Source organism: Cololabis saira, chromosome 12, assembly GCF_033807715.1.
Source record: "Cololabis saira isolate AMF1-May2022 chromosome 12, fColSai1.1, whole genome shotgun sequence".
Lineage (NCBI taxonomy): Eukaryota > Metazoa > Chordata > Actinopteri > Beloniformes > Belonidae > Cololabis > Cololabis saira.
In genome coordinates, this window is record NC_084598.1 from 28,367,337 (window position 1) to 28,388,536 (window position 21,200).

Sequence of the window (21,200 nt, forward strand, 5' to 3'; positions counted from 1 at the left end):
TAAAAATTGAATCATATCTCAGTGAATTGAAAGGAAAATGTTTTTGGTTGACTTGTTTGTTTGTTTCCGTTGTCTCCTGTTTTCCCCTGTGCACATCTGAGAAACCATCTGCATGGAACATAATTTTTCCAGAGCCAAAAACACGAGAACTGTGATCTTGCATGTCAATTGATTCATCTTAATTTGAAAAATACGCTTTGTTGGAAGGGGGGAGAAAAATAACAAAGAGACAAGTGGCGTTTGGGGAGTATATTTCATGTTCCATGTGGAAGCCTCTCCTGCACTCAGAGGGTCCCCACGCCTTCAGTGCTGCTTTTAGAAAAAGGACACAAGTTTGAGATATGCAGAGTAAATCAATAACCACAGAACGCATCATCTTTAAAGACATCTTGGCCCTCTCCATTGCAGTGTGCACATCCCTCGCTAGTGCCAACTGGCTCCTGCATGCTGCAGCTGCTGCTTCCTCACAGATAAAGTGACTTGTTGCTGATTCTGTGACCGGTTTAAATAAACACCAACCTGTTGCCGTACATTTTCCCCCTCCCCTTTTGCAGAGGTTTACCAGTAAGCAGGATGTAATCAGGCACTACAACATGCACAAGAAGAGGGACAACTCCCTGCAGCATGGCTTCATGCGCTTCAGCCCTCTGGACGACTGCAGCGTCTACTACCATGGTTGCCACCTCAATGGAAAAAGCACCCATTACCACTGCATGCAGGTACACCACGCAGACCTACGGCTCCTCCTTTACCTACAGCTAAACGTACAGTAAATCCTTAAACAAGTACGGTAGACAAGCATGCAGACATATGCACAGGCACACCTTAAAACATCTGCAAACATTGATCTGCACTACCAACCATACAAATAACCCACTGCTTACTTATGCTGAGAAAGAAAGAAAAATATTAATTCAATTTATATTCCAGAGCCACACATCATATCGGATTTCTGATGACATGAATTAGTTCATACAGAAGAATGAAGCCCAATTCTGTTCATTTAAGAACTTGATAAGTGCAAAAGATTATTTGTTTAAAACAGGTCAAACAAGGTTTAAACAAACAGCACCAGAGTGACATGATATGAAATCATGCATGATGTCAGGATTGTTAGAAGTCGTGTCATTAACCTACGACTGTAAAATGGAGTCACACGTGTCTTAAAGAGCAGCAATGGAAGATGTGTCCTAAACTAGATTCTTTAAAAAATGAAAAGTAAAAAAGAAAAACTGAACACGTGAGGCTGCCGGGGCTTTACCCATCTCCTCACTCTCGTTCCTTATTTGGCATGGATAAAATTCAGTAAAGTGTTTATATAAACTGCACATTTTTCATCTTTTAGTACCGTGTTGCCTGTTGAAGACAATTCCCCCCTTCTGGATTTGTTTAGTTCTTTTTTCTTTGCATCTGCTTATTTTCAAATGTGTCATCGTGGGGAGGGTTTTCTCACTGGCAGGGCAGCGACGCAGCTGAGAGTCAGGATATATACTTTTTTTACACTCCTCTAACAGCATAATTGTTATTAGGACATTTCAGCCCCTGTTTTAACTGTCCCTCCCTGAGAACCTGCAGATGTTGGCACTGGCTCCCTGGATTTAGGAGGGAAAAAAACAGAGTGACATTTTTTTCATTGTTTGACTCAATATGGAGAAGTTGCCCGTATTGTGCGGGTGAAAAGTGCCATGGATGATATACAATTGCTTCTTTTATTTCAAACATTACCTGCTTCCCCCCTCCCTCTGCTGGCTCTGAGGCCTTGTTTGTACCAGGACGTTTTAAATTCAACACTAAGACAGTCATCTTACTTTCCTCTACCTCCTCCCCTTCTGAAATTTATTTTCACAGTTACAGTAAGTTTGTAGCAAATCCACCGTCACAGTCCACATATGAATTTCATTTTCTAAAAAGCCTCTCTGCCAGGAAGGTACTGTAGTTTCAGCTGCCTTCTCTGACCAGTGACACTTTCAGTAAGTTCTTTTCTTTTCGCTTTCCAGTTGTCACTGCGATGACAAAAATTGTTTCCAATTGTCAGTTTTAACACGAGACTCACAATGCTCGCATGTACATTACCACAAATTAAATATCGAATGTGAGAAAACAACTTTGTACGCATATCTAGGCCACTAGCGTTTCCTTAACCACAAAGAGCTTGTACAGTATATCAGATCTCTTTAAAGCACAGCATTTCAGAAGCACTACTTTTTCAAAGCTGTCTTGAAAACTGAAACTCACACACTGTGGGCCTCAATCTCAGTTTCCATTACCATGCTTTGTCTCGGCTTTGCAGGTGGGTTGCAGCAAGGTATACACCAGCACCTCAGATGTCATGACGCATGAAAACTTCCATAAAAAGAACGCTCAGCTGATCAACGACGGTTTCCAGAGATTTCGTGCTACCGAGGATTGTGGCACAGTCGGGTGTCAGTTCTACGGTCAGAAGACCACACACTTCCACTGCAGGTGAAAAGACTTCATGTGATGGATTATGCACTTTAGTTTATTTCTGTGATAAAACCTTCAGAAACCATAAACAGGAAAGACTGTTTTATTGAATTGATAATGCCATTTCAAATGAACACTTTCCTATTTAATGTAATTTTTTTATTAAATTAAACAGCAGCCTTGAATACTATTTTTGAAATAATCCCAAACTAACAGTGACAAACTAGAAAGGAGCATGTGTAATACATTTGAAATAGTAAACCTCTAAAAGAATTTGAATAGTTTATCTTATTTTAAAAAGCATAAGAGAATATTAGCAGAAGCTGTAGAGTTATGTGATTGATTGATTAAAGTCTCAATCACAAAAACGAACTACTCTTGCAAAAGTTGCAGACTGTGATGTGTCGCTATGCTGCTGCAGTGTCACTAAACCACCCCAGTTATCATTCCTCCATTGTGAAGTGCTTAAATCAAGAGAACCTTCTCCATAACTCCCATCTGTACTTTTCTCAGACGCCAAGGCTGCACATTCACTTTTAAGAACAAGTGTGACATTGAGAAGCACAAGAGCTACCACATCAAGGATGATGCCTATGCCAAAGATGGCTTCAAGAAGTTCTACAAGTATGAGGAATGCAAGTACGAGGGCTGCGTCTACAGCAAAGCTACCAACCACTTCCATTGTATTCGTTCAGGCTGTGGCTTCACCTTTACCTCCACCAGCCAGATGACCTCACACAAACGCAAACATGAGCGTCGGCACATCCGCTCCTCTGGTGTCATGGGCCTCGCCAACACCTTCATGGCTCCGAAGGATGAGCCAGAGGAATCCAGCAATGATGATCTGATGGACTTCTCGGCCATCAGTAGCAAGAACTCCAGCCTGAGTGCCTCCCCTACGACCCAGCAGTCCACTACTGTACCACACTTGCTGACCACAGCGACCACTGCTGTCTCCTCCTCCTCTATGCCAGGCCTGACTCTAAAGCAAACCCCCTCACTAGCCAGCGCTGGCCAGCGCATGTCCAGCCTGCTGACCCAAGCCCTACCCAGCAACATGCCGGTGGCCCTCGCTCTCTCCAACAGTGCTCTGGCCAGCTCCAACCCATTCTTCCCTCTTATGCCTAGGCTGCCTCTTCAACCAACTCCACCAGCCGCTAGTCTGATATCAGCAGTTTCTTCTGGGGCCCACTCCGTGCCCACCGACTCCCTGGCCCAAGGCTGCTCCAGGGTGGGGGGAGATGCAGCCATGGCATGTACTCCGACCTCCTTGGCCACCTCCTCCATTATGGAGAAGATCTCCGCCAGCAAGGGTCTGATATCACCCATGATGGCCAGACTGGCCGCTGCCGCTCTGAAACCCTCCAACAACACAGACACAGGTAACTTTACAAATGTTTGGCATTTTGATTATTACTTTGATGGTATATGTCTAAGAAATAAAATTACTGGACAAAAAAAAAAAATCACAAATTTGAAATAATTGTTTAAAGGGGACCTATTATGAAAAAAACGTTTTTTCTTGCTTTAACATACAGTATATAAAGTGGTCTCCCCTCAGCCTGCCAACTCAGAGAAGGAGGAAAGCAACCAAATTCTGCAGCCTTCTGAGCCGTCCAGTGTGATGTGGCTTCTACGAGCCGTTCAGATTCTGCGCCAGTCGTTACGTAACGACGGACGCGATTTACATAGGTTGGCCTCTGATGCGTGAAACCACGCCCACAACTAACTCCACCGGCCGGAGCTTCCGCCATTTTTTCGTAGCGGTGTATCGCATCATTCGCGTCATCGCGTCATCGCGTCAGGCAGCCAATCAGCACAGAGCCTCATTATCATAGACGCCACTCAGAATCCCGCATAGAGAATGAGGTTAGAGACTGGGAAGATAAAGACATGGCTCAGAGGCTGAAGTTCTCATTTATTTAGCAAAAACAATCAAAAGCTTGTTTTTAAGACATTCAAGGCCTGTTTAAAATAGATATTAGATGCCATAATAGGTCCCCTTTAAGGCAAATGCTTAGTATAAAAATACATTGAATGAAATACTGTACCTTTGCCTATTTCCTTACCATTGTATTTTGAGACAAAAGTATACACGCTTTGAATAGCTTAATTGTTTATCATATGAAGGATATGACTATGTGATATCTAGAGAGAATACTCTGCTTGTGTAATGCAAGGCTTCACCGTTTTGCTGTGTGTGGACAGGGCAGAGAGAGTGCACTCAGAGGTCGTCTCTGCATCCCAGAGCAAAGAGAACGAGGGGGGGGGGGGGACCCACTGCTCTCAGGCTTCAAGAAACATACCAGAGGCATGGTCCTCTGCTTTGGGCTTGTTATTGTGTTGATCGTTTGTTAGATACCCACAATCCATTTGGAGATAAATACGCTGACAGGGGAGAGTAGGGCCCGTAAAAGTCTCTTATGATGTCGAGAGTGGGGGCCTTTGGGGCTTGTGTTGAACATGCTTCCTCATCAATGGTCTCTTATCTCTGTCTGCGCCCGTTCCAAGCAAATGGAGGTGGAATGAAATTAAGTTCAGAAATTGCAAGAACTAAATAAATAAATAAATAAATAAATAAAAAACTGATAAAAAAAGAAAAGAAAAAACAGAAATTACTGAGGCAGAAATGGCTCAGTGCACCAGAGCGGAGAAGCAAACTTTGATACAAGACAAACACACACGCACGCATCAGCAAAGACACACACTCTCAAAACCTTCTGTTTCCACAAAAACATGTCAGTGTCTGTTTAGCATAAACATAATTCACATAAATTTTGGAGGTAATTGGCTTGTCTATGTTTATCATATCCCTCTCAACAAAGCCCCCCCGAGAGCGAAAATAAAGTTCAAGTATTCAATTTTGAATATGCACCACAGAGCATGCTGTTGCATTCAGATAAAGTAGGTTCCCCAGTTTGAGCAGGTGGGGTGTGGATTGTTAATGGAACTGCTCCGGATGTTGGGACTGAGAAGGATTACAATTCCTGGTGGTGCTCCCGGAGCAGGACAGGTCCGGGGAGAGAGCTGGGGCAGCTGCTCCAGGGAGCCGAGCAGAGCCCATGCTGTCAGGCTGAGCTCCACCTCTCTGGGCTTCCAGCAGGTAGCGTGAACACTGGGAAAGTGCCTCCATTCAGGGCGGGGCGTCCACAGATGGTGCCTTCACCACCCCTTTCGCTGTTACGCTCAGAGCTGCAGCTCAGATCTCTTTGCTGGGAAACAAATGGTTTTGAAAGAAAGCTCCACACTCTTGATCGCTTACATTATTGTAAAAAAGTTGACGCAGATATATGACTGAGGGGTAGCTGTGGTTTTGTTTCTCATATTTGCTTCATAAACTGTGTGAACAGGACATTTGGGTCTCAAATGAGAAGGAAGTGGTTTGTGCTTCTCTGTCAAAAAGGTGTGAGAAAAGTCACTGTGTTTGTGGCTATTTTTCACTGTGTTTATTTTCTCGTTGGGTTGTGAAACCTTGTCTCTTTTGCGGTGAATTGTGTTTTTTTGTTTGTTTCTGCCTTCAGTTATTCGCGGTATTTTTTTTTTTTTAATAATGTTCCACTCTAATTTACCCCTAAGTGTTTTTCGAGAGATTCAAGCATCTGAAGGGTTTACTAATTAGACACACAGTACAAATGATCTTTCAGAAGCTCTGTATCTTATCCAGAGTAATTACATGGTGGTACATTATTCCTGGATAATTTCCAGAAAGAAGCTGCTTTGAGTCAAACTCATTTGTTCTCCCTCCTTGGGAAGTAGGAAAAGAAAAAAAGAATCCTTTCCCGAAGTGCACCAGAGTGAGATTTTTTTTCCCCCTCATAATCCACCTTAAACAGTCAACTTATCCTCTGATTTAGTGAAGTAATATTTCCCTCAGCCTGGTGATCATGTGGGGATCATACAGTGAGTGGCTACTCTTGATGTAATCTGCTTTCAGTTGATTTAATTGTCAATGACAAGGCAGGGTTTTTCTGGCTAGTTAATTTTGGCTATACTCCTCTCAAGTTGGTGGGGGAGGGATGAAGGCGTGGACGTGGACTTGGTAAACATTCAGAGTCATCAAACCAGACACAAAATTGTTTGACTGCTGTTTTCCTTTGGCCCCACCCCTGCCCCACCCCCCAGTCCCTCCAACCTCAGCCATTGTCAAACTGAACTGACACTGACACTGACACTTCCCCATCTCCTAGCTTTCAGCTGACAAGGCCCAAGACTGGCTTTTCCACTCTGATTCTGCCTGATATGTCTCTGGGTCATCTTTTAACAGGGGGGGGGGGTCTGTGCTCTTAAACAGAGCACAGGGGTCTGGTTTTTTGTTTTTTCTTCTTGCAACAAAAGAGAGTAGATCGTCACCAGGCTGAGGGCTAAGGTCACACACTTGGGTGCCCATGACCTTGACTGTCACTTTCCCTCAACACCAGGCCTGATTCCTTAACATCAGATGTTTCCGCTGGTGCACTCCAGAATGGTCACACCTCCCACTCACTTATATATTTTTAAGATAGAAACTGCCATTTATTGTCAGCTAGAAGCGTAGCTTTCTCTGTATAGCCCCAGGACAAATTGATATTTCAACCCCAGAGGATTAGGAGGGGGCAGAATTCACCTTCCTGTCAGCATTTTTACCCCGGGTCGTCCCCTGGTGTTTATATTTGTTTGAATTCAGCTCTCCTGTCTGCACTCAGAGCATTCGCTGCATACCTATTTTGAGGAGCCTGTGATCGAGAGGTCGCGCTATTTGAACCAATCTGATTGGCTGTCAGCTCCAATCTGACCGACATAGCGCCCCTGTTGCTTGTGGGCGCACTCAGTGGCATTGGCCGCCGCTCGTTGTCAGGCCAACAAGGAGCTTGAGAAGGTGGTGAGGGAGGGGGTGGCCAATCTGAGACTGCCACTTTCCCTCAGCATTAGCATCTCACTTAATGACCAGTTAAGAGGCAGCCGGGCAAATGAGTTGTGACAAGTGCTGGAGAAAAAGGAGTCTTTTTCCCTCATATCTCCCGCCTCTCAATCACCATTTAAGAGGCTTGACGGCCTGACATAATTTTGCAATAATTATATCTCTGAGTTTTCTTTTCAGGCCTGGACAGAAGTCAGATTGGATCTCATCAAGGGGTAATAATGCTGACCAACAATAACTTTGTTGCGTTTTCTCTCCTCCCTGTCTGCGGTGCAATCCTCAGGGAACGGACACCCGGCTTCAGCCAGCCAGTTCAATCTGGTTCAAGTGAAGCAGGAGCCAATGGATAACATCTCTGGAGCTTCCCATGGTTCCACACAGGAACACAGCTTGGACTTGAGCAAGAAAGACCACAGGTATATACACGCACGCTACATTAAAGGTTCATTAAAAATGGAAAATGGAAATACTTGCCCTTTCAACTAATTTATTTATAATTATGAAATATAAAGGAAATCATTTTATTTTATATCTTTTTGTTCCTATTTGGCACCTTTTCCTGCCAACTAAATGTACAATTATAAAAATCTTCATACTTTTTCTCTATTTTTGTGTCAGAGGGATGTTTACATAAACCTTTGACACCAATCTCCACACCGCCCTACAGTAGATTTGATTTCTTAAGAAGCATTTTTCTTCTTCATTATACTTGCACACCTTGTGTGATAAATAGTAATATTTACTGTTCTCATGCAAATCTTGACTAAACATTGTTCATTTTCCTTGTTCCAGTAATGAATCAAACGGACACCCTGTACCAGGAAATACATCTCTTTTATCCTCGCTTATGAATAAGGTAAGATCCATCCATCAAACGCCTTTCATCCCAAGACAAATTAGTGAGACATAGAGGGGCCTGTTTGTTTTTTAATGTTTCACTGCTAATAAGATGAGTTTGTATCATTTAAATTTTCCAGCCATTTTTCATATGGTGTAATTTTCACTGCACCTCTCACAAATTAATATAATGAAGCAGTAGCTGCGTGCCATGCCAGATATATAGAGATGTTTGTTTTTTGATGAGCTGTTCTGAACTCGCCGTCCATTTTTTTTCTCCCCCTTTATACTTTTTCTTCCCCGCCTCACTCTACATTTATTTATAGAGTTTATAAATTATTTGATTAAAAAGCCAGAGGAGAAAAAAACTGAAAGGCGCTGCCCTCATTTTTTAACAACTCTAAATGTTAGCGTATGGAAATTAAAATGTGTATACGTTTTTGTGAAGATTAAAAAGGGCAATGTCTTAGTCATATGTCTTATCTGACTGATACAAATATGCTTGGCGCTTTCCATCACATTGATGATGTAATGGCAGATCAGTCTCCTTTTTTTTCTCATCTTACCCATTGATCACAACCTTCTCTTACATCTTCTCTAAACACACACAGTCTATTCAGCTTTTCCTTTGGAGCTTAACTTCAGGGTTGTAGTTATTAAACCTAGAAAGCAGAGTTGTTTAATATCTCAACTCTTGTTGTGTCAGGCTTTCTGATTTTAAGCCACCACCTCACATAAAAGGGTTAACAGATGTCCCCGGAGCATGCTTAGAAAACACGCTTGGCCAGAACTCAAGCAAAAGTCCGGATGTTTGTAATTCTGCCTGTTCTCTTTTGCTTTGCCAATTTCAGTTTGTGCGTGTGTGGGTGTGTGTGTGTGTGTGTGTGTGTGTGTGTGTGTGTGTGTGTTTGCTCATTCTCACACTGCCACTACCATATGCAAGTTCCCGCGCTTACAAATGCTCAGCCAAGCCTGCCACTGTTGGTTTATGCGTACTGTGTTTTGAAGATGTCACAGGCGAACCCTGCTCTCTTCAATGCCATGAACGTGAAGATGGAGCCGGAGGGAGGCCAGGCCAACAACGCTTCTGAGGCAGCAATGTACACACAAAGAGTGCTGAAGAGGCCCCTGCCAGAGAAACCCTCTGAGATCTGGAGGACATACCTCCGCAGGTAAAGAAACACGATAAGAGTCACTCATTATGATAGTGAGATAATGGTCAGAATGTCAGAAAGCAGCGTCTCTATGAGCTCCTTTCATAGAAATACCATCCTTTCACGTACAGAGTAACTGTAAATCACGTGGAACATAAAGAATCCGACCTTGCAGGATTGTGGCGTGACTTACAGAATCACACCTGAAAGCATTTCCTGTCAGATGAGAAGTTGAACCAGTTGTTGGTGTTTCTTTAGATGAGGCAGTTAATAGTTTTTCTTGTCTGTGCATGTGAAGGTTTGATACAGATGACTTCTGCGAAGCTCAATGCGACTTCCTTCAGAAGGTGCATTTTCACTGCCTGGTTGAGGACTGTGGTGCACTCTTCAGCACTGTTGATGGAGCAATTAAACATGCTAAGTGAGTGTTACACCCATTCATGTCTGGAAAAACCTTTTTCACTTTGATGATCGATGTAAAAATGAGGACTTGTCTTTTTCTCTCAGCTTCCATCTCCGAGCCACCTTAAAGGTGAAGTCAGAGCCTCCTTTTGGTGACGGCAAGGAGTCCTGTGAGTCAGCCCCGCTCCAGCCTGTTGCCCCTGTCTCCATGGCCAATAATCCCTCCATGGATGTGGCACACCTCACCTCCTCTGGCGGCTACAGCTCTCCTCCTCCCTCCGTGCTGGCCTGGAAGCAGCTAACCGGCAGCATCCCCCAGATTCCAGCATCAATGCCCAACCTGCCAGCAAACTCCCCTCTGGCCACCACCTCTCTGGAGAATGCAAAGCCACAAGTCAAACCTGGCTTTCTGCAGTTCCAGGAAAAGTATGGGAAACATTTGAGTCTGATAAACAGCTCAGTGTGTTGTTTTTTATTTTTCCTCCAAGAGCTGATTAAACCATATTTTACCATTTTTTTTTCCACCCAGTGATCCCTGTTTGGCTACTGACTGTAAGTACTCAAACAAGTTCCACTTCCACTGCTTGTTTGGGAACTGCAAGTATGTGTGCAAGACCTCCGGGAAAGCAGAGTCCCATTGTTTGGACCACATCAATCCCAACAACAACCTGATCAATGTCCGTGACCAGTTTTCCTACTATTCTCTTCAGTGTCTCTGTCCCAACCAGGTGAGTGCAGCTTGATAATTCAGCCATTCGCTGAATCACTGACTGTCAACTCCTAGAGGTTTCCAAGCATGAAGTATGCTATCTATTAGACCAGTATTTGAGGTTATTTGACTCAAGGCTTTCACAACCACTGCTCCCCGTCTTCCATCTCTGCTGAGAAAGACAGTCGACTCACCCCAGTAATGCCTGTTTATATGTCAATGATGTCATTTTGACTGCCGCATTCTCCTCTCAGAAAAGGCCAATTTAGCTGATATTACCCAATAAATCATTGTCACTTGCACAGTAAACAAGGCTGTCTGGAATAGGGCAAAAATCAGGGGAATGCTTGGCAAATGAAACCTAAATGGCAGCCCCTGCCTGCTCTCATGAGCCCGTATTTGGAAAACCGTTTAAATGAATTCATTAATGTGTCGAAAATCACCCCCCTCTCACAAAAAATGCACCCCCTCTCCCTTCTACTCCCTTCCTCCTCCCTTTAGTCTCCGTCTCCTGAACTGAGCAGATCTTTATTGGCCCAGTCCTTTGGGACCTGGGCCTCACAAACAGATGGTGGTGTACAGACATGTTAGAAAGGGGGGGTGTTTGTGAGAACCCTGGAAAGGCAAAGTAATTGTGGTTACAAATGCGGGATGCTCTTCATAACTGTAAAGAGAAAAAGTGTTTATTATGGTTTTATAGAAGATGTGTATTCACCTTAACTTTACACAGACGTATGTAATGAAATGAAATAACATTCAGACATCGACAACACGTGACCCCTGAAACTCTGCACTTATTTGTCTCTTCTGCAGCAATGTGAGTTCAGAATGAGGGGCCACTATCACTGTCTGCGGCCTGGCTGCTTCTTTGTCACCAACATCACCACCAAGCTGCCGTGGCATGTCAAGAAGCACGAGAAGGCAGAGCGCCGCGCGGCCAACGGCTTCAAATATTTCACCAAGAGGGAGGAGTGTGGGAGGCTGGGTAAGAACAGAAATCCCTCTGATCCTGCATATATGTTTTAGCCTGTTTGACTCGTGCTTCCTCTGAAAACCTCCATGTCTTGAACTTGAACAGCTGTTGAGGGTATTTTACCGAGAGAGATTAAAAGTGTTAAACTGAGAGAGATATGGATTGATTTGTACTGGCTGTTGCAAGAGGATATTCACTGTTTACTAAGGGAGCGAAACCAGTGTTGGCAAACACAGCATCGTGTTTTGTAAGTTGTTTTAAGAGGCATGAAACGAGGCTGCCTCGTAGGTTTTGTCCCCACATTTTGCATATTCACAATGCCACCTCAAGTCCCAAAGGAAGTCTTGCCTGTACTACTATATGAGCAATAATGTCAAAGAGGGCAATCACATCCAGGTTGTTTTCCTCTTTCTTTTGCCCCTGTCAGAAATGAGCAATTAGGTTTGTGTTTGTTAATTATCTGGCTTGTCTGGTTTAGCCTGTTTGTGTTCTGAAGCTGCGCCTCACAGCTACCGCTGCCATCACACAGAAACAAATTAAAGTGATCTTTTTTTCCTTTTCTTTTTTTAGTCGGTTATACAAGCTTTTCAGAACACATGAACAAAGCAAACAAAACCAGGCCCTAAACAGCTGTTTTTTGTCCCCAGCCTGATCTGCCAACTGCATTGTTCAGGCTGGAGGAAAAACAGAAAGGATTACCATCACCAGCGCTCCAGTCATAAAGAATTGATGGGTTGCCAGTATCCATGGCAGCAACATTAAACTGAACACCGCTGATGATGTTACCTGGTTTCTGTCTCACAAAAGGGCCTCTGTGTCACAGAGGTTACTGTTATTTGCTCAACTTTGCGTGTCTAAAGCGTTGTGTGTACGAAAGCTATTTGATGACACAGACATGTTTTTCTCTTAAACCGGGTGTCATGGTTACTGACATGCTAGCACCTGCCCAGCATGTTACTCTTTCAATTATTTCTGCCTGCTTTATATAATCGTATTTGATTAACAGGCACAAAACGGAACAATCATTTAATTTGAAATCATAAAGCAATTAGAGTTAGACCAGTTAAAACAAGAGAAAATAACTGAAGACTATGAAGCAGACAGCAGAACAATGTAGAGCAAAAGGAGAAATGACAATGGAGATACTTTGAAAAATGAATTTAATATGGTAATAATCGTATATTTACTTTGGTTTGCAGGGATGTGAGCATTATTGGCCCACAGAAAATGAGAATTTATTTATGTAAATTCCTAATTGAATAAAGCCTGTCAGTGTAATAAAAGAGCTCCACAGGTTTAGTGCATAGAAGCCTTGACTTGCTCAGTGTGACACCAGTGATCTAATATTCCTCCTACATGTACACTCCAAAACACTTTGAAACCCGATCCCTCTTTTGTCAAAGCCATATCATGAAATTAAAAAAAAAAAAAAAAAAAAAAAATTTCACCTTGTGATTGATCTCATCATAACACCCTCACACTGATAATATTGCCTTTAGCGCTGTAGCTGGTTTTGGCTGCCTCGCAACGAGCCGAAGACAAATTAATCTGCAAATGGAGAGTTTACAGCTGTCACCGTTTTCTCCTTGGCAGGTTGTAAGTATAACCAAGTCAACAGCCACTTCCACTGCATCCGAGAGGGTTGCCAGTTCTCCTTCCTGCTCAAGCACCAGATGACCTCACACGCACGCAAACACATGAGGCGGATGCTGGGGAAGAACTTTGACAGAGTCCCGTCCCAGGTACAAACATGCAAACAAAAGCCAAGTATCCGACACACCCTTTCAAAGAATTGAATGTTAATGTTACAAATGGGCATTTTCAGTAAATGCGTGCATCAGTGTTTAAAAGTAACAATGTCTGCCCACTTTCCTGCTCGTCTGGGAGCACCTATTTTTTCCTTTTTCTTTTTAAAATTTTTTTTTAATTGTTTTTGTTGTCTCCTATTTTATGAGTCAGATTCGGGGAAGGATTTCATTCGTTTGATGTTCTACAAAAAAGTACCAGTCATATCCTGTCATACCAGTCGATAACAAACTGTCACGACAATCCTTTGTTAAAAATGTTTTTACCCTGTAAAGACATTTCCTGCACGGATCATCAAGTACATGTTGTACCATACATGGTTTTAAATGTGGATTTTCTTGTCCTGTATGTTCTTTTTTCTTCTTCTGTTGTGATTGTCATGTGACAAAAGTGCGAGGTTCATTCTTTCAAAAATAGTTTCTGACATTCTTCTTTTGAGAAATTCTTGTTTTTATGCCAGGAGACAACACCTGCATAGATGACTCATGATAGCTCGAGTGGTTTGTTCCTAACACACTTTAACGATGAAGATGACTCGTTTTCCAGGTGATGCCACTCGGCCAAAGGGGGGACGAGATGCAGCAAGCTCCCGGTTTTATGTCCGGGTCCATGATGGGCCAATCTGGCATCACCTCCAGCTTCTCCTCCGTTTCCATTGATGAGACCGATGACTACATGGACTACATGGGAGGAGGAGGAAGCCCCTTGGGACTCTCTTCTGAGTCCTCCAACCAGGACCGAAGCTGCACCAGCACACCTGTAGGCAACGATAGCTCTCCAGCAGGTGAGCATGTGTAAAATATCCCCAAGGGGTCATTTTGATGTGGTTTTGTCTGAAGATAAAAAAAAAAACAGGTTTTCTTGTCTAATGTTCCGCCCTCCGTACACGCTCATACTTCACCCAGAAAGCCAGCAGCTTGTCGTTTCATTCATACTTCATTCACGTATTTCATGATTCAGTAGTTTAACTTCCAATCAATAGACACATTAGTAATAATATATGAGGTTGATGACAGTGCTGTATTGTTATGCTCTGAGTCGTGGACAATACATTTTTTCAGTTTGCCTGTTCATTGTCATAAAACCTCCATTCTGTACATCAGTGGTCTGAGTTATTGCTTTGAATGTAGCTTATCACATTTTCCTTGGCCAGAGCTCATCATCTCTGTGGCTTTATGTACACTTTAACTTTTTTAGTTGGCTCAGCTGTGGGACAAATGAAGGGAAATGAGAAACTCACACTTTTTTTTCCTCAAACATACCTGACAGATTCTTCTCTAGTTGTGCTAAATCTTTTGTTTTCACATTCTGTCATGTTGTTATCCACCACTCTCATCACTGGGTTTTTTTTTTGGCTGGTGTTTGGGTTACTTGTCTTGAATGGGCCTCATTTTGTATCATTCTCTTATCTTTTATCTTTCCCTTTTTACCTCCCATCCCTTGGTGTGTGTGTGTGTGTGTGTGTGTGCGTGTGTGTGTGTGTGTGTGGGATTTGGCCCCTGTTTTTGTGTATGTTTTTTTCCCCTTCTCACCTGTCCTTCACCCCTTCTGGTCAACCTGTCTCTCCAGGACAAGGCTTCCCCGCCACCACTTCTGCTCCTACCACCCCTGCTGACACTAGCACAACCCAAAACGCACCTCCTTCTTCCCCTCCTCCTCCTCCACCACCACCTCCTCCTCCACTGCCACTACCCTGCGGTCCTCAGCCTGGCTACCAGTCCCAGGCCCCATCTCTCTCTCCCGCTCTCCTCCGACCTTCTCTCCCCTCACTCCCATACCTCCTCTCTCCATCCTGTCTGTCATACTCTCTGCTCAGCGCCTCTCTGGGAGCAACTCGGAGTGTTGTCATGCCAACCAACACACCAGCTTTCAGCCCCATCATTGCCACTCCGTCTCCAGTTAAAAATGACGTCCCTATAGTGCAGGATGCTGCAGGTACTTATCCCCGGCGCAAACCAACACTGCAGCTGTCACTCTCAATTATTGAGTCCTGTGCAGCATTTAACTGTGTGATCCAGCCTTTTTGTTGCAAAAGATGATTGAAAATGAAAAATACGAGACATGCAAAAAGAGGAAATATATGTGAAAGTTTACAGTCACAACAGAAATATGTATAACTGCTCCACTGATGCCATTCAAACTACTTTCACTTTTTGTTTTACTTGCTTAAATGTGGCACCTTTTCTCCGAAGCCTGGGCCTTGTTTAGCTTCCCTTTACCAGACTGCATCAGCAGCTTCTTATTTTAATCACGCCTCAAGTTTTATCGAGGCCCGCTGCTTCCTGTCTTGCAGAACAGGGATCAGATCATTAGCAGTGACCCCAGGGTGTTGCACAAGGTGGGTGCCCCTCATAAAACAACACGGAGATGAGAGGGTTGGTTAAGACGCGCAGCTCAGTCTGTGTTTGGAGGCTTGAGACACCCTGTAAAAGTGTCATGTTCAACAGTCAATCTATCATTTTTCTTCTCTTCTAATTACTCTGGGAATTAGGACTTAAATAAAACGTGGCTCTCCGTGCTTACTCAGCTCTGAACCACTTCTGGCTGAGGAGAATTCAACATTAAAGTTTTAACCAGGATAGTAATTAGTTTTTTATTCTGTAGCTTTCACCTTATGAACCAACTTATTAATCTTTAATGTTTTTCCTTCTTTTCTTCAGGCAATACCATCTCCATTCCCACAGCCACTGGTGCAAAGAAGCGCTTCTGGATCATCGAGGACATGTCACCATTTGGCAAGCGCCGCAAGACCGCATCATCACGGAAGATGCTGGATGAGGGCATGATGCTGGACGGCTTCCGGCGCTACGACCTGTATGAGAACTGCAAAGATTCAGGATGCCAGTTTTCTCTCAAGGTGACCCACTACCACTGCACTCGCGAGAACTGCGGCTACAAGTTCTGCGGACGCACCCACATGTACAAGCACGCGCAGCACCACGACCGCGTGGACAACCTGGTCCTGGACGACTTCAAGCGCTTCAAGTCTTCGCTCAGCTGCAACTTCCCAGACTGCCAGTTTTCTGGCAACAGCACCCACTTCCACTGCCTGCGCTGTGGCTTCCGCTGCACCGACAGCACCAAGGTGACGGCCCACCGCAAGCACCACGGCAAGCAAGATGTGATCAGCGCCGCTGGCTTCTGCCAGTTCAGCTCCAGTGTTGACTGTGAGGTACCTGACTGCAAATATAAGCTTAAGTGTTCACACTTCCACTGCACCTTCCCCGAGTGTAAGCACACAGTGGTCGGCATGTCCCAGATGGACTCCCACAAGAGAAAGCATGAGAAGCAGGAGCGGGGTGAGCTGCCGTCTGTGTCTCCAAAACGAGAAGGGGCGCACCTGCCAGGAAATGTGGCGGTGGTCCCTCCTTCCTCCATGGGTCTTTCTACTTCCTCACCCGGTGGCCTCCACGCTTTGTCCCACAGCATGAACAGCAGTGCTCCCACCATGCTCTACCACACAGGTGGCGTCTGCTCCGGCTACAACCACTCGTACCCGCCGTCTTCCATCAGCCTGGATAGCTCCCTCAACCTGGGCACCGACACCAGCAGCTCCCTGTTTTTCCTGAAGAACGCAGCCGGCCTGGGTCTGAGCGACTCGCTGGACCTCAGCAAGAAGACGCACCACGATGCAGCGCGATTGGGCCACAATCCCGCACCATCGCTCGGCGTGTCGGCAGCTCAGGACGACACCACGGCAACATCTGGAGATGCCGAAGAGGACTTGTCACCCGAGGAGGAGGCACATGCTGAAGAAGAGGACGAAGAGGACGAAGAGGAGGAAGAGGAGGCAGAGGATGAGCTAAACAGTGACTCAAATGATGATTCAATGGCGGATGGTGAAAAGGACAACAGCAAGACTTTTGATGGTTCCGTTAACCACACTGATGCTTACCAATTGGAAAAGGAAGACACTGACCCATAAAAAAAGCAATGCGACAGACTGTAGGAACTCCTGCGCACCATGAATAGACAAAAGAAAAGTGGCCTCATTCATCATGTTTAGAGACTTAAGATGACTTTAAAATAAAAAAAAAACAGCAATGAGGAGAAAATGACGGCCCAAAATGATTTATCATGATGTTTACAAGATGACCAACATTATTAATTCAATTATGCATTAAAATATGAACAGAGACACACAGAGGAGTTAGGCCCCCTGTTTTACACACGGGGCAGCAATGTAAAGCATTTTACTACACATCAGTCTTTTTGTGTGCGTGCATGTTTGACTTTAATTTATTTTTAATTTTTTCACTTTTTTGTGTGCGAAAAAAAAACAACAGAAAAACAAAAACAAATCACTCTATATAACTATCCGTAAGTGTGTGAGTGTGTGTGTGTGTGTATGAACGACAATATACAAAAGGAACTAGCTGACACAAGTGACATGAACTGCAGGATACATAGAAAACAGGGGCATGAATCACTAAGGGAAACAGGACATGTTTCTAACATTTAATCTTTTTTCTGTATTATTATTGTTATTATTATTGATTAATATTATTAGACACTGAGAGATAAGGGACACCGTTTTCTTGCTCCCATCTCTCTGCTTCTATGTTCTCAGTGACAGATGGAATTGACCAGTAACTGTTTGATCAGTATCAGCTGCACTTAGGCGTCCAGCAAGCCGCCAGCTTCAAACGTTCTCTCTGACATTCGCAAGAAATGTTCAAGTCGCACCAACTCCAAGCGTAGCCCTCGTCATTTTACCCTCCGTGGAGGAATCAAGTTTGTGCGTGAATAGTGCACTTTTATATTAGCTGACCATGATGAAAAACAGTGATCATAGATGACTCATATTTAAAAATATTTTTGTTACTATTTGCATCTTTGCATTAAAATGTTTTTGTTGTGTTGTTAGTCAGAAGCATATCGATTTGTTAGCAGGCGAAGTGGTGAGGGTGGAGCTGGGTGGGGCTGGGGAGGGGGAGGGCGGGGGGCCGGGCCGGGTCGGACTGATCGGAGGAAGAAACGTGTCTCTCGAACGAACGCAGCAGATCGGACGGCGGAGGCGTCAGGGAGTGTCTATGTTGAAACTGTACAGACCGAAAAATGTCTCAACGGCATTTTGTTTTTCATTCACTATGGTTGTGGTTGAGCTCCTGTTGTAACAGTTTTTATTTAATATTTATGTGACCTTCCAATGCGAAATTTTTAGGGTGTTATTGCACTTTTTAGGTTCATTTTTAACGTCTGAAAAAAAAAGAATGATATATATCTTTTAACAGGGAATTTGCTTTAAAGATGTTGTTTTAGTTCACTTTTGCTTTGATGCACAAATAGATGTTAGTGTGACAACAAACTGTTGTTCTGTGGTTTATTTAAAGACTGGTTTTTATTTTTTGCTTCTTTTGTGATTAGACAGTTTGATATGGGGAAAGAAAAAAAAAAGAATCTGCGGTGTGCCAGAAAAAGGGCAACCAAATAAGAAACACTAATATGGACTGTGATTTAAATTAATTCTTCAGAAGTTCATAGCAATGCTCACTTACTGTCGTACCAAATTATAAACCTGTCAGACCACCCTCTGGTTTTTATTGAGCAAATATGTATGACGGAGGAGTGGACTCATTGAATTATCTCCTGAGCTTGGCATTGGAAAGAAATGATCATAACATAGGGAATAATAATGTGTGTAGATTATATTCCTTGAGATATTGTTTTGAGAAGGGAAAAAAAAGGCTGTACAGTATTTTCCTCTGTAAAAAATAACTATATATGAACAAAATGCTCTTTGATGAACAGCTTCCTTTAAAAAGAAAAACCCTAAAAAGGAGAAATGAATAATAAAAAGTAAAAAAAAGAAAAAATCAAATAGCCTCATTATAGTTTGCTTGTGTGTGTGAGCTTTTTTTCTTTTCGTTATTTTTACACCAAAGGTTGTTTAGACAGTTCAATTTGTTTGCATTATACATACAATTTTCCAAATTTTGTCAGCAGCTCAAACTGAAATACACTGACCCTTAACTCATTCGCTGATGTTTCTGCTTTATTTATCAACTCACTTTATTCATTGTCATTTTTCTGCGTGTGTTTTTTTTTTCTTTCATTTGTTTTTGTGGCTCATTAACTTGAATAATCTGCAAAGATAAGTGTCGGGGCTGGTAGACGTCATGCACTTGAATTCAATTTGTGTGTGTGTGTGTGTGTGTGTGTGTGTGTGTGTGCGCGTGCGCGCGTGTGTGAAGCTGCAGAAGAGCAGGATCTGTAAAAAGTTAAAACTAAATAAATTGAATTATTATGACGTTGAACATGTATTGCTTGCCGGCGGTCCAGCCTGAACATTAGGACGTGTGCGTGGAGCGGAGAGGTGCTGCGGATGCGCGGGGGGGCAGGAGGTCACCGGAGCCCCCTCTGTCAGTCACCGATACTACTGAAGTGTGGTCTCCCCCCGAGAGAGGCTGTAACAACACACCTGTATTTCTGTTTAAGCCGCTCACAGCTCCGGTTAAGACCAATAACTTCAATAACTTCATCGCCTCGTGCATCTGTTTCCGACTTTCTGCCTGTAAACTGGGATCCAACTGGGATCCTTTTTTTTTTTTTTTTTTAATTCAAAGCATTTAAAGAGAGTAAACCATCTGCATCCATGCAGGTTTTACGAATCAACAATATTTGTTGTCGGGGTCACCCCATTGTTTGTTCTGGTGTGGGAACAAGAGCCAAGGACCATTAAGGAGACATAAGGGTCTGCTGCCGCTAACAAGACGGCTCTCTGCATCTTGCTCACTGCTAACAGGGCACATTTAATATTATCATTTCTTCCCCTTTTTTTTTTCTTTTGCTTCAAGCCATGTGCTGAGTTCTCCCTCTCCCTCATGTCACCCAGAGGCCAGTGTGCTGACTCTGTCCCCTCATCTACAGCTGTTCCCATGCTTCCTCCTTCTCTTCCTTGTGATGTTTTTAATGAAAAAAAAGAAGGAAAAAAAAACACAGATAAAGGCATCACCATCTGTCAGCCAGCTGGTATCCTGTATATAATCTACCAGAGGGGGAAAAAAAAAAAAAAGGAATAAAGCTGAAAATTATATTACACAAAAACCAGACGGAAACAACCTCCAAATCTTGCGTAGACTTCCACTGAAAAGACAGATCATTTTACTGCTTTAATTAACTGAGGAAAAAAGATGGTATAAAACAGTGGTCTGGAGATAAACACAGATCTGCTTCCACTGCTGGAAAAGGTAAAATATTAAACCCACTGCGGAGAAACGGAGCAACTTTTCAGATTTTGTAAAATATATTGCACTTTTGGAGTAAAAGCCATTCACAATCAGCATTCAATTTGGCTTCATTTATGAGACATTTTATATGGAAAAATAGTGCTTTAAAAAAACAAACAAAAGAAAAACATAAAAAAACCAAAACAACTTGCCCTGAGCACTACTTCACATTCTCGTCAAATTGCTTATTTCCTCTCAGATGCAGTGCTGTCCGTCGTCATTGTGCTATATTTATGTTTTTCCTTTCATTTCTGCATGTCTGATGCAAAGTTTGAGCTTTTCACTCACTGAAATAAAAACATACCGAATGACTTTAGGTCCGTTTTCAGTGTCAGTGTGTTTCTGAACAATAAAACAAATCATTAAGAGGTCATTTCTTTTTAGTTTTCTCTCTTTCACGTGGAAAAAAAACCCCCCAACCTTACAGTTGTACATATCACGAGTGCCAACTGTGCATGTGGTAGCTGTACGTTGTGTGCTGGCCAACAGCGACACACAGTCGGTGGACGTGCCAGGAGCAGGCTGAGCGAGTGTGTGAGCGGCAGGGAGAGGCAACAGTTGAGGCTTGGAACATACACGACAGGTGTGTGCTGCATATGTGGTCACATGATGCCTATAAGGCAGATTAGGGCCCAAACAGATGAAGCGCTGCGTAATGGCAGCTTTTATTAAGTTCACAAAGCATGGAGGGAGGGAGGGTGAGCAGAGGAAAAGCAGGTGGCTGTGCCTGTGCACTGCTAGATGAAGA

General features: G+C 43.4%; 1 protein-coding gene across 1 annotated transcript in view; it reads left to right on the plus strand.

Annotated features, from left to right (window-relative positions):
- casz1 (castor zinc finger 1) overlaps nucleotides 1–20,788 on the plus strand; it is a 47,896-nt gene extending 27,108 nt beyond the window's left edge. Inside the window, exons 7-20 of the mRNA XM_061736362.1 lie at nucleotides 555–719; nucleotides 2,291–2,463; nucleotides 2,959–3,827; nucleotides 7,626–7,758; nucleotides 8,135–8,198; nucleotides 9,188–9,351; nucleotides 9,632–9,754; nucleotides 9,841–10,161; nucleotides 10,265–10,463; nucleotides 11,258–11,429; nucleotides 13,011–13,159; nucleotides 13,770–14,007; nucleotides 14,793–15,158; nucleotides 15,884–20,788. Coding sequence (XP_061592346.1) covers nucleotides 555–719; nucleotides 2,291–2,463; nucleotides 2,959–3,827; nucleotides 7,626–7,758; nucleotides 8,135–8,198; nucleotides 9,188–9,351; nucleotides 9,632–9,754; nucleotides 9,841–10,161; nucleotides 10,265–10,463; nucleotides 11,258–11,429; nucleotides 13,011–13,159; nucleotides 13,770–14,007; nucleotides 14,793–15,158; nucleotides 15,884–17,148 — 4,401 coding nt within the window. The 3' untranslated portion in view covers nucleotides 17,149–20,788. The remainder of the gene's footprint in view (nucleotides 1–554; nucleotides 720–2,290; nucleotides 2,464–2,958; nucleotides 3,828–7,625; nucleotides 7,759–8,134; nucleotides 8,199–9,187; nucleotides 9,352–9,631; nucleotides 9,755–9,840; nucleotides 10,162–10,264; nucleotides 10,464–11,257; nucleotides 11,430–13,010; nucleotides 13,160–13,769; nucleotides 14,008–14,792; nucleotides 15,159–15,883) is intronic.
- The last annotated feature ends 412 nt before the right edge of the window (nucleotides 20,789–21,200 follow it).